We start from the raw sequence: 16,393 nt of genomic DNA, 5'->3' as shown, positions 1-16,393 counted from the left end.
AAATTGCTATCCGAGCAACATGATGTTTTAGATTAACAAATGTACTACGTAGTATTCGAACCATCTAAGCAGAAACCCATGGCTTTACCGAATGATCGGTTTAGAAGTCGAAAGCTACTACAAACTACCTAACGTCTACGCTCTACTGCTCGCGACGCGAGTCATACTCGGCCTGGATCTCCTCGGCCGACTTGCCAGACGTCTCCGGCACCAGCTTCAAGGCAAGCAGGTAAAAGATTGCCAGCAGCACCACGAACGGAACGTACGCGTAGTCGTCCAGAGCATCCGAAATGTACGGGTACGACACACCCACGATGAGGTTGCACAGCCAGTTGATACCAATGCACAGTGAAGACGCACTGGCGCGGATCGAGTCTGGGAAAATGTCGGCCGTCATGACCCACACGAGAGGACCCAACGTGACGCCGAACGCGATCACGTACAGAGCAGTGAACACAATCGACAGAGCAGAAACGTCCACGATGAACGCCACCGTCATACCGATGGACATGACCACCATGCCCGACAGACCCCACAGGATCATGTTGCGAGCACCGAAGCGGTTGGCAAGCACGCCCGTGAAGAAAGCCGGGAAGATATTGATGAAGTCAATGATCAGCGTGCCGACACGCGAATCCGAAATGCCGGCATCCGAGAAGATGCTGCCGGAGTAGTAGAACACAGCGTTGATACCCGAAAGCTGCTGAGCACACGACAGCATAATGCCGCCCAGAAGCTGCATGCGGTAGCGAGGAGCAAACATCGACTCCTTTTTGGGGGTCGAGTCGATGAGGCCTTCCTCAGCGTTCTCCGGCTTCTTGCTCACCTCAAGCCACGACAGAGCCGTCTGCACGTGCTCCTCGCCATACAGACGAGCAATCACCTGCTTAGCCTCCTCCTTGCGTCCCTGATTCAGAAGCCATGCAGGGCTTTCAATACACATGGTCGGGGCCAGCAGCAGGTAGACGACGGCCAACACGACGGGGAACGCAGCCAGGTAACGCCAGCCAGAGCTCGTGTTGGCGAAGAAGAAGCAGATTGCCGGCACCAAAATACCGATGGTCGTGAAGATCTGGAGGCCCAGGCCGAGCGTGTTGCGCATGTGCGGCGGTGACAGCTCGTTGATGTAGCCGCCGATGGTGGCAGTGGCCGTACCCGACGAAATACCGGCGATGAGGCGGCCCAGAGCGAACAACCAAACGTTCGACACGGAGGCCTGCACCACACCACCGACAATCATGAAGATGCAGTTGCCCATGAGAGCCTTCTTACGGCCGTACTTGTCACTGAAGAGGCCGCAGCACAACGAGCCGACCATGGCACCGAAGATCCAGGCGTTCACGGCGAACGTCCACTCCAGCTTCGAGTGGCCAGGGAACATAAGGCACGTGTCCTCCGCCACGGGACGAGCATTGCACTCGTCCGTGTCGTTGTACTGCGACAGGTTCATCTGCGAGGTGGACCAACCGCTCTGGAACGGCTGCATCCACGACAGCAGAGCACTGGTGTACAGAATGGCCTTGGGCTTGATGAGACGCGCCGCGGCCTTGTTGGCCTCGTCAAAGGCCGTGACGGGTTTGGGGGAGGCAACCTCGGCGTAGTTGTCCGCCATTGTTGCTACGGTAGTTGTTGTGCGCTAGGTTTGCTTGGCGCTTGTTGAAATGGAAAGTGAGGTGTGGAGCGGTCGGCAAAGCTCCGAGTTTGGAGCTTGAAGCAAGCCGTGCATGAGCGGTACTGCACACGTACGCAGTCATGCCTATCGACGGGACATTGTCCAGTCGGACAAGAGCAACTTCAAGCTTTCTGAGTCGCGCCACTTGATTGATTTCTGCTGCTCCCTTCGATACTCACGGATTGTGAGACTTGCGGCATCGGCACGGCCTATTACATGTAATACGATTGGCGGAAAGGTTGAAATACATGAACAAGAGACCTGCGCTTCATCCGGATACTACATGTATAATATGAAGGTCGGTACCTGTGGTAAGTACTGTACTTGAACGTGTACAGCAAACACTTTTCAGTTTTAACAATGAAGATGCCACGCTGCTCACAAACTGCTGTAAGACAATGTGTGATCTGATGCGGTGTATGACTCTTACATTTGAGCGTGCTGATATTGTAGGATCTACACCCTTCACGCTTTTTAGTCATGCATTTGCACTTTAGTGACGCCACAAATTAGACTGTTTGACAAATCTGATCAAAGCTAAGGAAAAAGATTGGTTATGCGTAGAGCTCTTTATCCTAGTACAGTATGGACAAATTTACACAGAATAGAGGGGAGTCGTTACTGCAATCTATCTACGATTACACGACAAAGTGCTGAGAGCAACCTACTGTACGACGCACTTGGGCTGCTGGGTAATTTACCATGGTTTATATTACGTAAAAAATCAAAAGAGCCGAATTTTTAAATGTTGTGATAACTTCATTCGAGCAAGTACGAATTTCTTACTTTGTTCGAATAAGTACGGATCCCACGGTCCCCCGTTTTTAAGTAAAGAAAGCGGGAGGAAGTAGCAGTGGAGACCGCAGCCCCGGCGAGGATGTCGGCAAAGGGAACGCCAGCGCAAGGAGAAGACGGCTCTATAGATGGAGGCACGGGTTCAAGTCATCGTGGTACTCGTGCTGCTTCCACCACCTGACGATATTTTGTTTGTTTATAGAGCGTCGTGCTGCTTCCACCACCTGACGATATTTTGTTTGTTTATAGAGCGTCGTGCTGGTTTGCGATACCACAAGCCAGTCGACTACGTCCGCGCTGCTCAAGGGTTCACCACGGACCCTGTGGACGATGACGATGATATGTATATCGATAACCCGTTAGCCACCCTAGCCGATGTGGTGAATGAAGATGCTGACATGGAGGGTCTGGTGAACGAGGACGAGGTCTACGACGCAGGCGCAGACGGAGAATCCGCTAGCGCAGACGCCGCGGACGGAAACGCCACATACGGAGACACCGCAGACGAAGAAGCCGCTAGCGCAGACGACGCAGACGGAGACGCCGCAAGCGCCGACGTCACAGCAGACGCAGATGTAGCGACAGAGACCGCAAACGCAGACGGCGTACACTCACGAACTACGACACCTGTCGAAACAGGACCTGCTTCCTTGGCATGTTGCTTGCTGTGTTGTTTCATTGTGTTGTTTTGTGTGTTGTTTTGTATTGTTGCTGACTTATTGTGGTTGTTGATATTAAAGATGCGGTTCGCCAGTTTGTGACAATCACCCAAAAGAACGCCGAAGCTGAAGTTGCTACACGCAATGCCAAAGCAAGCTGTCAGCCAACTGCGGGTCGAAATCAAAACCGCAAAAGAAAAAGTCTCGAACGGAGCCCGAAGATTCGGGTTGTGATGACGCAGTAACAACTGCATTTTCACCCAAGCGCTCCAAGTTTAATTATGGGGGACAACCCCGCCATGCTACTTCCACTCAGACTGTGTCGGTGGGACGGCGCCTACCTTAACGAAAGACTAAAACGTGGGAAGAGTGAAAGAAGATGCTGAACGCGCATAAGCCTGTGGATAACTTTGTGCCAGAGCTTCCAGTCAAGACATTTAACAACTGGACTGCGTTTCAGACAGCACTCGAGAGGTACGAGGCAGAATTTGTTTTGCACTACCGTATTCGAAACTCTGAAACTCGACACAACACAGTGAGCCGATCGTCACTCAAACTATTGCCACTGTTTATCTTGAGAGCCAAGGGAAGTGTAATTTCGCCTCATGTGGCTCTTCACGTTACTACTGTATGCTCCTCCACTCTAGTGGTGCAAGAAGTCCATCAGGTGCGTACTGCCATGCTCGACGCGTTGTGCATTGCAACGCTGCCTTCTCGTCTTGCACATTCCTGCATCCACTAGTGCTCACGCTAACGTCTCGGCGAGAGTGTCAAAACTTGTTTGCTTTGTCTTAGCCAAAGAATGAAGCAGAGTCTCCATGTGAATTTGGACGCTTCAATAGTCTCAACCGCCCTTGAAAGGTAGAGAGCGAGCTGAAGTTGTACTGACCGCACAAGGTCTTTGATAGCTTGCTGTCGACAGAACCCTGAGCTCGCATGTGACAGATACCAGTCAGTCCGTTGTTCGCGGCATGGCAGAATAGCTTCGTCTCTTGTCCTTCGGTCCTTTTTATAGACTTTGTCGATTATTTCCGTGTCTGAAAATCTTCCACACCGAGCAGGATTTATTTGCACGACACCAACTCGACGATCACCTTCGCCAGGTTAGCCTCCGAGTTTGCACATTACTTTAAGCGCAATGCGTGCTCGTCGTACTCGCGTCCCGAGATAAGGTGCTGAACCATGAGCGAACGCGGTTTGGCCTCAATATTTTTGAACAGGCCAAGCAGTTGCCCTCAGATATCCGGCAGACGCTGTTCAATATGTGACCAAAGAACATAATCACCGACATCAAAATTGACGATCGATCCCTTGTGGACTGCCACGTTCTTCAGGCGTATGCGCTCCTTCTCATCCAGCGCATCTTTGTGACCATGTAGTGATCGACGCAAAGCTCCCAGCTTCTCGTCAGCCACATCCAGGTCAATCTTAAGCACAAAATCAGGGTCATAACGACGGCGACAGCCGTGTCCAGCTGAGTCCCGTGGAGGGTTCAACAGGGAGGTGACCCCCCCCTAAGTGATCGTATCGACGTGTGATTCAGGCTCCCCTGTAACACAGGCAGGAGGTACGGCCATTCGTGCAAGTCGGGGTCGATCTCCAATAGGAGCACTGGCAGCGCTTGTAGTCCGTCTTTGGTCAGGCGCTCCACCGTTTCGCTAATCCACGGGGAATATAACGATGAAAATTCCTGCTCAATTTTTATTCGCGCGCATAGATGTTTGACTGTTTCGTTCCGAAGTGACGGTCTCGGTCTGACAATAGATACACGGGTACTCGAAACCTTGCGCACCACGTCAAGAGTAGCTCAGCTGCAAGGAAGGCCGTGGGTGAACTGCATGCGAACAGCGCACAGTAGTGGTCAACCTGTCTTTGGCTACCAGGAGGTAGACGGCGTCCCCGTAGCCACTAGGAAGTCCCAGTGCAGCACTTAGGTAGGAATGGTCACAGTGCGACTTGGTCCGTATGATCGGCGTGGTTCCTTGATGCGCTTGCATAGCGGAAATTTACGAATAAACGCCGACATATGCTTCTTTACACGAGCAATCCTGAAGTGTCGTTCCAGCAGTATGCCCATTGCATCCTCGCCTCAGTGGCCTTGCGCACCAGTGTGAGTCACCACGAAAATTCGTGCGAGGAGCTCTTTGGCTCTGTTCGGGATCCATGGGCGGCCTTCAGCTGTCATGACACCGCCCTCCTCCTCTAAAGTGACTCGCAGACGCGATTTTTGCCGACCAGCCAGCCGTTGCGCGACACGGACGTCGTCAAGCGTAGGGAGTCCCACCCCTCCACCCGAAATTGGGCGAAGGGCAGACCTTCCTGCCAGCGGAAAAGCTCAGTGGCTGCGTGTCTGGACAGCAGCTACACGAATGGTCTCACGCGTGTGCAGCGGGAGCGATATTCGCCCAATCATTATCGGCGCCTGTAATGTCTTCAACCTTGTTGTGCAGACCACACCGTCGCATGACCCAGCGTTGGAGGTGATATCTGAATGCCTCTTGAGCGCCTCGTTAGGGTGCAAAAATGTACACCAAGTTGGCGTGATCGCAGTAAAGCCGGAATCATTTTAATTGAAGCAATAGATACTTTCAGTCCTGACACGCCTTCACGATATGAAAAGCCTATTTTTCCACAATAGTTTAATTGGGCTTATTGTGCTTGAAGAGACCACCCCTGCAGATAATCTCATATTGCTACTTGGCTAAAGTAAGCTCGGGACCCCAGCTAGCTACCCTGCGTCACCACGATAGAATGTTCCGTCAGACTAGTGTTCGTAAATACTAGCAGCCCCGCTTCCGGATTGGGTGACGCCATGAGTGTCGAATCTCGGACCAGCGAGAACATTACCTAGACATCTTGTTCAGGCGCTGTTCACACGGTAGCCACATTGAGAGCATTGCGACTACACCAGCCAACGCGCCTCTTCTCCACGGCTCCTTTCCTTTGAAGGGGGAGGGCGATCATGCGCGCGTAATCGGGTAGGAGTCTTGGAGTTAATTGGTCGCGCAGACGAAATACTGTAGGTTAGCAATCGTATCAGGTAGCGGGAGTGTAGATAGAGCATCCACGTGAACGGAATCATGGCGAATGCCCGACCCCGAGATGAGGCGCCCACACCGTAGCACCTCAATCTTAAACAATGAGCTTTTCGACATGCTCCGCTTCAGTTTGGCAGTAGCCACCACGGAGAAAATAATTTCCAACACCTGGACGAGCTTACGCTCTGTGGGTGCAAGCAGGATAGCGTCGTCGGCCCAAGTGAGGAATACGTGGAGCCAGTTAGTGCCGCATCTCACCTTGGAAATGAAAGAGTCGAGTCAGTTGCTCTCTGTGAAGCACTCTTTGGCGTGAGACCTCTATCCTCGGTATTAAAAGGAAAAAACGTCTCTGCTGGCCTTGTGCAGCGGCAGCTGCCAAAATCCTCGAGTAAAGTCGAGCGACCCAAACACTATCTTTCCAGCAAAACCATCAGTGGTGGTAGCATTGGTCACCATCGACCCGGCGATAGGAATCGTATCACGGTTAGCTGGGCGATAATCAATGGTCAAACGGAACTTATCACGAGAACCAGCCTTGCGCACAGGAGCCACAGCAGAGGCCCACCGTGAAGCATTGTTCGTCACGACGAGTTTATTAGCAACCAGAGTCCGAGCGTACTCACGTACAGAATCAGCCCGGAGCGGCGCGTATTTGCGATGTGAGCTGCGGCATCACTTTGCATGGTCACGCTCAGCGGTTCCACTTGCTTTGACGGGTCAGACCCTATGGCTTCACTCCGAATGTCAGAATATTGGCTTAACACACGTGGGACGGGATTGGCCGGAAGACCTTCTGCGACTGCATCAGTGATTAGTCGGTCGATAACCTTGGGTCATAGACATTTTACCCTTCAGGTAGATCATCACCGGCAGGAAATTCATCTTCTTCATCAGTAAGGAGTGGCTGACCTGTTAGCTGTGGTAGATGTCGATGTCCAGTTTCTTCAACACATCCCGCCCCAGTATGAGCTCCTCGCCTTTACCGGTCAGAGTTATACATGTCGCAAAGCGAATCAAGACTGGTCCCGCAATAGTGACCAGCGCTAACTTCAGCAGCACTTCGTGTTCACACTCCAGACATCGCCCATCAGTCATTTACACATCGACTCGCATACCTAGTGGCGTAGGCGACATAGTTGCAATTGTAGGCAGGAGTGAATCCACGATGCCTTGAGGAACAATGCTTTTGTCAGCCCCAGTATCCGAGACGTAGAGAGCTTTCATGATGCCGTTGATCTGGACGGAGCTTGCAAGAGACGCATATATGGTTTCCCTGAACCGAATGACGTTGGAACTCTTTTCCTTGACCCCACGAAAGCATTCGCGAGCTTCGTCCCGGAAGCGGTGGGGCAGTCCTTAAATTAGTGCGAGCCCTTGCACACGAGACATTCGTCTTGAGGTGGATGGCGCGAGGGTTGTGGGGCTCGTCCAGACGCTGTAGACGCCGAGACAGCCGGCGGTGAATTCCGAGTCGCTGCTGACTTTATCGCTCCCGTCCGTTGCGAGTTTTGCTCTGGCTTGGAGTCCCCCATTTTTAGCATAATATTTTGACATGCGATGGAGCACGCGCTGCTGTACTTTTGCATGTTCCAGAATCAGGTCAAATAGAGCAACATCATCAGATTTGCAATCTCCCTTTCTAGATCGACCAGTTGAGTGATCTGAGCCTTCAGAGCGGAAGGCTGCAGATCATCGACCAAAAGACGGCAACTAGCCTTTAACCGATTTCGGTAATCAGTGTCAGACTCGTTCCCGATGTCTACCAGGCCTTGTAAACTGTTGCCCCCACAATTCCGTATAATCTTGGGAGATTCGAGCGTCACAGTCGTCAACAGAAAGGTACGTCTCAAGTTGTTGGTGGAACAGAGAAGGGCATCTAGCACAAACTTGCTCTTAAGTATGCGAGAGCCTGCAGCCACAGAACCCATGATGTCCGCATCAGTCACGGAGGCTACCGAGTTTTGCACATAGGTTGCCATGCTTTTAGCGCCTTGGGCTTGATAGACTTCTTCAGTGTGACCACTATGCTCTCAAACGTCTCGCCTGTTTCCATACAGCAATACTGAATCTTCTCAACGTAGTGCTTCCGTTTACGGTGCCACTCAATGAGTGCAGTCTGCTCCCAGCTGGAGAGTTCTGGAGCCCGATCAGCCTCGAAGATAAGATGAAGGATGGACATCTCTACGTCTCCTTCGGAGTCAACCGTGTTGCGTATTCCCGACATAATTGAAGATCGAGAACTTAAGCACTTCAAGCGATCTTTGCTGAACAGCTTACTGTGTCGCACTAAGGCTGAAGTCGTACTTAGACGGCGTGGTTCGGTACAACCTTGTTTTCCATAACGTCGACAAAAATCTCTCAGTCGCCACGCGCACTGTAGAGACGAAGTTCCGAGCGGCGAAAGGGTACGGGGTCAATAAACTCACGTTTTCAAGAGTGCAAAGCTAGCTTACCAGGGGTCTTGTTTCTTAAGAGGAAAGCTGATTCATGAGGCAAATGCAGAACTAAATATATTAGCCTGAACTAACTAAACCTGTGTCTTCATCCAGGCTGTAGCTACCATGCAGTCATGGGCACGTGTCGGTATCCAATGAGAGCTGATGCAGTGTGTCCCAGATCCAATGCAGCGCGGTGGCGTAGACTCCTTCATCATTGGTAGGCGTCAAGACACGGGCTCTCAGCAATTGACAGCCTTCATTGGTCGTCAGCTGGGCACTGGCGTTTCCAAAGCTTGAAGTATAGGCGTAATCCTGTGGACACTTCCTGTGGTTGGCTCTATAAGTGTTGCAAAAGTAGCGCTATCACGAATATCCTTGACCGCGCAGTATTAAGCCAGTCGCGATTCGATACAGGATCGACAGGTACGCCGTACTATACGAGGCTCGCAATTTAAAGGATTTAAAACCACCAACGTACTGACTATGAAAACCTCTAATTGGTGCATTGCAGGAAAAACAGAAATGTCTCCTGAAGAATCTGTCCTCGTCTGGAGTGCAATATCAAGCATGCTTAAGTTTGTACCTTCGAGTTTTAAAAAGGTTCTCCCGTGTACTCTTGTGACTTTGGTCGTAACGTTGAATGCGACACCGCTGCTCGGAAGCGGGATGCATTTTTGATGGCGGTGGACAAAGGATCCACCGAAAAACCGTCTGATTTCGCATAACGTTGGCATCTCCCCCCGTCCTCTTTTTTTAGGAAAAAAAATCGTTGGGGCATACAAGAAGCTTATGTATTAGAATGGTGCGAGCTATAATACCATCGCTGTAAAAACACCCTTGTATTTTACTCCACCCACCAGTACTTTAGAACACAGGGTTTATACGAAATTTAGACAATTCCCTCAGTGAGACCATATTACGTACTTCGCCTTTCCCGAAAATATAAGCAGATCGCCTGTATAAGTGCTGTCCGGAAACCTAAGCGTTAAGTGCGGTTACTGATTATTCTTTCTCTTCATCCGTACTTAAGAAACTAATGGCTTTGTCATACACTGTGTTACTGCAGCACAATGCTGGAGGGAGGAGACCATTGCTCAACCGTAACTGATCCTTTGCGAGATGAGGGATCAAGTACTTGTTATTACTGTATGCGTTCATTGACGCCTGTAGCACCGACTGCAGCGTGACGAAAACTCGGTCAATTGTGCTGTACTGCAGCTGATTAAACGCTTTCTCGACATTTTTTACCAGATCTTCGATCGTGCGCGCCTTCTTCCTGTACTGCAGTGATTGAATCGAAGCAAAAAAGCCGAGGTCATTCGCATTGTAGTCTGGTGAGTTTGCTGGCTGCGGTTTCAGGCTCATATTCCACCCTCCAGCACCACAAGCAGGGACGACTGCGGGGTCGTCCGCATTCACGTGCGGCTATGCATTGTCGTGTTGGAGTATTACACGCTTGCCCGATGGCCATACCGCGCTCCAAAGCGGTATGACCATCCGGTAAAGTGCCTGGCGGTACATGTCCTTCTCCACGCTAAACGTCTTCAGCTTCTAGCGTACCGGCAGGACGGTTTTTACTGGACCCCATCAACTGGTTCTTATACCGCAAACGGCCAGAGTCCGATCTTGCCGTCCCATATACGGTGGCACTTCGCGTCCCACCGCAGGCGAGCCACATCCACGAGGAACATCACCTTGATAATGTAGTTTTTGTTCTTCACCGTGAGGTGCAGCACCTCTTCGTGCTCGCCCAGATAAAACCGCTGATTTTCCATCTTAAGATAAAACCTTTTTTTTGTCTAAATGCACGTAGTCCATTAAGCTGTTGAGCGTCAGCTTATTGTCATGAGCCCGATGAACAAAACCGCACGCAAACTTGACTCTATCGGTACGATGATGGTCGACAGCATCGGCTTAACCCGAGCAGTATGGCTTCGAAATACTACGGCGAGAAAGTAGTCGTGAAGTGTCGAGCTCGGAATACCGAGAGTATTTGCTAATGTACAAATGTCGGTTCTGGCTTCGAGGGGATAAGTTCGATAGCATGGCTGAGGTCGTGGCGGAATTCCTCAATCATGCGGGACTTGCGACCGCTTCTGCCCTTCCTACCGCTGTCGTAGCTAGTAGGACGGCCCACCTTGATGTCTTGGACTGCACGATGCCAAAGACGGGCGATCTGGTCGACACTACACTTGTATTTGGCTGCACACTCGAAGATGGCACCTATCGGGGGTTAAGGCTCGATGCTAACGCGTAGAAAGAAAGCAACCACTTCAGTGCGCTCTGCAGGAGTGAGGTTCTTTCGTTTACGCTTGATGAAGGCAGCGTCGGAGACCATTTGGGAGGTGGAGAAGGGCTAAAGCCGCACTGAGGTCGAGTTGCTGTGCTATCCCGGCTGTAACTTTTGCTAGACTCCACCAATTGATGCGAGAAAACCGCGGTCTCAAACCGACGTGCTCTGCGCTTAAACTTAAACCAATCAAAACCACGCTATTGAGCATAGTCTTGAATTTTGAGTGTGGACCTGCTTTTTTTTCGGACAGAAGAAGTATACCGTATGCGATTCCCGCAGACTCTTAGAGGCACCCCTCTTTTAATTTTTTTCTTTGAGCTTGAGAAAGGACATATCTGGGATCTAAGCTTTCTGCGGGAATTGTTCCATTCAACTTGAATTTCAAGGGCAGGATGGAGCGATTTCCGCAGCAAGATTGTTAGCGGGTGGTAGCAGCGGTACAATCTGTATCGCTGGTAGCATAGGTACAGAAATCTGCAACGGGGTTTCAACTAATACATACCTCGCAATTTTGATAGTCGGGAAAGATTTAGGGAGAGGGGATAGTGATGGGCAAGGTACTGACAAAACAATCCAGGCACTGACTTTGATTTCAATTTAAAAAATGGCGCGCAGTAGGTGATCCTCCTTCGCTTCAAGCCCTACGAGCCGAACTTCATTCCTACATTTACATTCAATCTCACTAGCCGACTGCGTCCTCAGCACTCCCATGTCCTCCAATCGTCTCCGCCTTACTGGTCCGAGAAGGTAGCCATCCTCGAGAAGGCTGCTCGCTCACCTAGTCTGTCGTAAAATGAGCTAGCTGAGTGGGCGGTTGAAGAGTTTGGGCTTCCAACGGCCCTTGGCAAAACGAAAATTTGCCGTATACTCAAATCAAGTGCTGTGCTGTGCTGCGCGGACGGCCTGCGGAAAAGGCTGTACGCAAGAAGGCGCAAAGGTTGGTCTCTCTCTAAGCAACGTCCGTGTTGAGGGGATCATCAAAAGCATTAAACGCTACATCTTATCGCAAAAAATGATGTTCGCATTGGATCGCCTAGGCGAAGGCCTCGACAACCTGTACAACGTCGACCAGCTAACTGCACTGTCTGGTGCGAGGCTGCATGGTCTAAAGTTAGCGCTTCTACGATTCAGCACTGCCGGAATTCATATAAAAGTCGAATCTTCAATTTATCCTAACTTAATTCAATACATGCACATGATCCGATATCATAGTCAGTTTTTAGCGGGGCATTGTCAGCTTATGCAATATCTTTCTTAATTTATATCAGGCGTTCCTTATTCAGGCAGATTTCTGTATTGACCCTGACGGACTCTAGAACTTCAGTACATGTAATTCACGAAGGACTCAAACAACCCAACGTTTCTTCTTAAAACGCAACTCTCACTTCGGACAGCTGAGCAGCATTTGTAAAAACGAGGTATTTAGCAGATAAAAAAGAGAAGATTCAGCTGTCTATATTTAAATAAAAAAAGGAAATTCGACTTTTTACAATTAAAAACATAAATAGTCGAGCTCCTCTTTTTAATTATAACATGCTAATATCTTATCTTTATAGCTTTTACCGTTAATTAGCTGCAAAAGAAAAGCATGTACGTTATTAGCGCCCTCTTGTTTGCAATACCAGGTACTGTAAATCCTACTTCGAAGTATTTGTGCCCCTGGCGAGTTACGTAACCCAAACACGGGTACTTTTTTAGGGGGCTCAATTTAAGGGAGGTGCACACATCAATGTCAGGTCAAGTGAGTCGAGCTAAGGCTTAAGTTTTGCCGGGGCCTCCTACTTAAACATCGTCAATGATTAGCTCTCCTTCGTCGGAAAGTGTACTTCTAGCTTAGAATGCGTTTCAGTAACCTCGTTACCGGAACCGCTGCAGTGAGACGAGGAATTCTGATAACTACCAGGGGGTTCTAAAATAGTGTATGTGTGTGGTGGGGGGGAGGTTATTTTAGGGAGCACTAACCCCGCTTGCTCAAAATTTTGGGGGAGGGGTATATTTTAGTGGGGGGGGGGCACAATTATAGGTGTACAACCTTTGGTTTGGACATGGAAAGTTTGTGCGGTAACTCTCAGAAATTAAGTGCTGAAGAAAAGAGGCACGAAGAAGCGGCCTTTCAACTTGGGAGACCGACGCCACGGACCCTTACACTTGTACATGCACTTCAGAAGTTTTTCGAAGTACAGTACATGTACAGTTCCTAAACCTTTTACAGTTGCACTTCGTAATTTGTTAACACAAAGTCACACTGGAGGGCTCGTCGCTGTGCACCCTAAGTCCGAACTCTACTTGATCTCGGCTAGCTAGAAAGTGCATGTACCACGAGCCTCGTGTTCTTTCACCAAGCAGCCTCACATACTCGAGCCAAGTCAAACGAGAGCAATGCGGACCTCCCATCCCAGCAAATGTGCGACTTACCAAACATCTGATTGTTTCTGAAGTGCGCTGTTCTATTGTCCCTTCGGGATCAGAAACAAGTTCAAACCAAACAAGATACGGGGCAACATCAGTTTTTTCGAACTAAAATTCAGTGGCAAAAGGTAAGAGCACGTACAGGATACCTGCCAAGTTCAACTTGGCAACCGATACACAATTTACGACGTTGTGACTGCACACGTGCACACTGGAAGTTCAGGAACACAAGGGTCACGTTTGGCAGGAGTCTCCGAAAGCTCACTTTCCAATTGACCAAGCCGACAACAAGTCAAGCTCAAATGGCCGACTACACGGAAGCCGCAACACCTAAGACTGGCGGTGTGACCGCCTTCGACGAGGCCAACAAGGCCGCTGCGCGTCTCATCAAGCCCAAGGCTATCCTGTACACCACTGCGCTGCTGTCGTGGATGCAGCCGTTCCAGAGCGGTTGGTCCACCTCGCAGATGAACCTGTCACAGTACAATGACACGGACGAGTGCAATGCTCGTCCCGTGGCTGAGGACACGTGCCTTATGTTCCCTGGCCATTCGAAGTTGGAGTGGACGTTCGCCGTGAACGCCTGGATCTTCGGTGCCATGGTCGGCTCGTTGTGCTGCGGCCTCTTCAGTGACAAGTACGGCCGTAAGAAGGCTCTCATGGGCAACTGCATCTTCATGATCGTTGGTGGTGTGGTGCAGGCCTCCGTGTCGAATGTTTGGTTGTTCGCACTGGGCCGCCTCATTGCCGGTATTTCGTCGGGAACGGCCACTGCCACCATCGGCGGCTACATCAACGAGCTGTCGCCGCCGCACATGCGCAACACGCTCGGCCTGGGCCTCCAGATCTTTACGACCATCGGTATTCTGGTGCCGGCAATCTGCTTCTTCTTCGCCAACACGAGTTCTGGCTGGCGTTACCTGGCTGCGCTCCCCGTCGTGCTGGCCGTCGTCTACCTGCTGCTGGCCCCGACCATGTGCATTGAAAGCCCTGCATGGCTTCTGAATCAGGGACGCAAGGAGGAGGCCAAGCAGGTGATTGCTCGTCTGTATGGCGAGGAGCACGTGCAGACGGCCCTGTCGTGGCTTGAGGTGAGCAAGGGCAGCGCCGAAGAGGGACTCATCGACTCGACCCCCAAGCAGGAGTCGATGTTCAACCCGCGCTACCGCATGCAGCTTCTTTGCGGTATTTTGCTGTCGTGTGCTCAGCAGCTTTCGGGTATCAACGCTGTGTTCTACTACTCCGGCAGCATCTTCTCAGACGCCGGCATTTCGGACTCGCGTGTCGGCACGCTGATCATTGACTTCATCAACATCTTCCCGGCCTTCTTCACGGGTGTGCTGGCCAACCGCTTCGGTGCTCGCAACATGATCCTGTGGGGTCTGTCGGGCATGGTGGTCATGTCCATCGGTATGACGGTGGCGTTCATCGTGGACGTGTCTGCTCTGTCGATTGTGTTCACTGCTCTGTACGTGATCGTGTTCGGTGTGACGCTGGGTCCTCTGGTGTGGGTCATGACGGCCGACATTTTCCCAGACTCGATCCGTGCCAGTGCGTCTTCGTTGTGCATTGGCATCAACTGGCTGTGCAACCTCATCGTGGGTGTGTCGTACCCGTACGTGTCGGACGCTCTGGACGACTATGCGTATGTTCCGTTCATGGTGCTACTTGCGATCTTCTATTTGTTGGCTTTGAAAATGGTTCCGGAGACGTCTGGGAAGTCGGCCGAGGAGATTCAGGCCGAGTACGACTCGCGTCGCGAAAAGTAAGCTCGTTAGATAATGTTACATGTAGCCTTCAGTTGAATGAAGTTGTGCTTGCACTTTTTGAACACTTCGTTGAATTAATTCACAACAGTAACGTACTATTAATACCTCCGTTAGGAAAAAGATAACCATTTGTTTTTTTTGCGCAACGCTCCGCCTCGTTCATTTAAGCGTTTATTAATTTGTGAGAGGCTGGCTAGCTAGCTTTATGACCGAGAGCTGACAGTGAGAAACTAAGCAAGGCACAGGCGTTCATGCTCCGCCGTGCAACTACAGATACAAAAACGGATCTAAGACGGCAGCTACATCGCCACATTCTGAAGGGGCGCTCAGTGGGGCTTCTGGAACTTCAGCGGTAGGCGGTGGGGGGCTGCTCGCTGCAAGAACCAGCATGTACGCGTTAGCATTGGCGAGTGAGATAGCGTCACAAGGCAGTGACGTAGGGAGAGTGCCAGCTCGTACTTGCTTGTCCTTGTGCCGGAGGCGCGCCAACTTGTGCGTGGGTCTGTCTGAGCGCACGCCGTATGTAGCCTTCCTTGATCAGCTGCTGAACCAAATAGCAGCTCATGTTGGACGCGCGCTGAAGCAGATGCTGGTTTTCGCGCTCATTGACAGGAACTGCAGCGATTCTCTCGCACAGCTCAGCTCGATCCACCTTCTTTCTACCACATGCGCTCTTCCTTGACTTGACCACGGCTGCTACTCGATCTCCATTCGAATTGATTCCACGCCTCCAAATTCGTTCGGCAACTTGGCGGCTTACACGGAAGTACGCTGCAACCCGAACGATCTCTCCATGTTTGACCACTTCTCCCACGCTGCGAAGCAGTAAGGTCTCCAAGACGGCCTGGCGCTCACTGTCTGTGATCTCCCCCAGGTGCCAGCTTACAAAATGAAAGCTTGGGAGCGGGAGCCAGTCTGGTCGGGAAAGCGCGGGAGATTCGAAATCCAAAAAAAAAGATCGGCATAGAGAGGGTATTTTGTTGGGTAGGCTGTAATATAATTTGAAATGGTTATCTTTTTCAGAGCGGAGGTAGTATCTAATCATAGAGGTTTATTACATAAATCGCATTATATTGAGATTTTTTTAATCAAGTGTACGAGGTTTTAGGCGACTCTTGTACCTCAGGTATTATTTTGCAATGACCCCTACTGATTGGCCGACACGATCACCGAACGACATGATTTGTCAAAAGTCATGCTTCAAATATAGCAGTAGCCTCGGACTTGATGAGACATTCTGTGTTCCTCACAGTACTACATGACGACGCTTTGGAGCGCTGGATTCACATCACTTCGAAGAACGCATCCTTCTGACTCCCA

At 50.7% G+C, this 16,393-nt stretch overlaps 2 protein-coding genes across 2 annotated transcripts; one reads left to right on the top strand and one right to left on the bottom strand.

Moving 5' to 3' along the window:
* Positions 1–142: 142 nt before the first annotated feature.
* On the bottom strand, positions 143–1,612 carry PITG_13004 (glucose transporter, putative; the record flags this gene model as incomplete). Its single annotated transcript, XM_002900500.1, has 1 exon — positions 143–1,612. One exon carries the CDS (start codon positions 1,610–1,612, stop codon positions 143–145), a length of 1,470 nt encoding a protein of 489 aa, XP_002900546.1.
* An 11,969-nt stretch (positions 1,613–13,581) lies between these two features.
* On the top strand, positions 13,582–15,140 carry PITG_13003 (glucose transporter, putative; the record flags this gene model as incomplete). The annotated part of the gene is made up of 1 exon (XM_002900499.1): positions 13,582–15,140. One exon carries the CDS (start codon positions 13,607–13,609, stop codon positions 15,071–15,073), a length of 1,467 nt encoding a protein of 488 aa, XP_002900545.1.
* Positions 15,141–16,393: the final 1,253 nt, after the last annotated feature.

The sequence above is a fragment of the Phytophthora infestans genome, genomic scaffold, assembly GCF_000142945.1.
Source record: "Phytophthora infestans T30-4 supercont1.25 genomic scaffold, whole genome shotgun sequence".
Lineage (NCBI taxonomy): Eukaryota > Oomycota > Peronosporomycetes > Peronosporales > Peronosporaceae > Phytophthora > Phytophthora infestans.
This window is presented reverse-complemented; position numbering and strand designations above follow the sequence as displayed.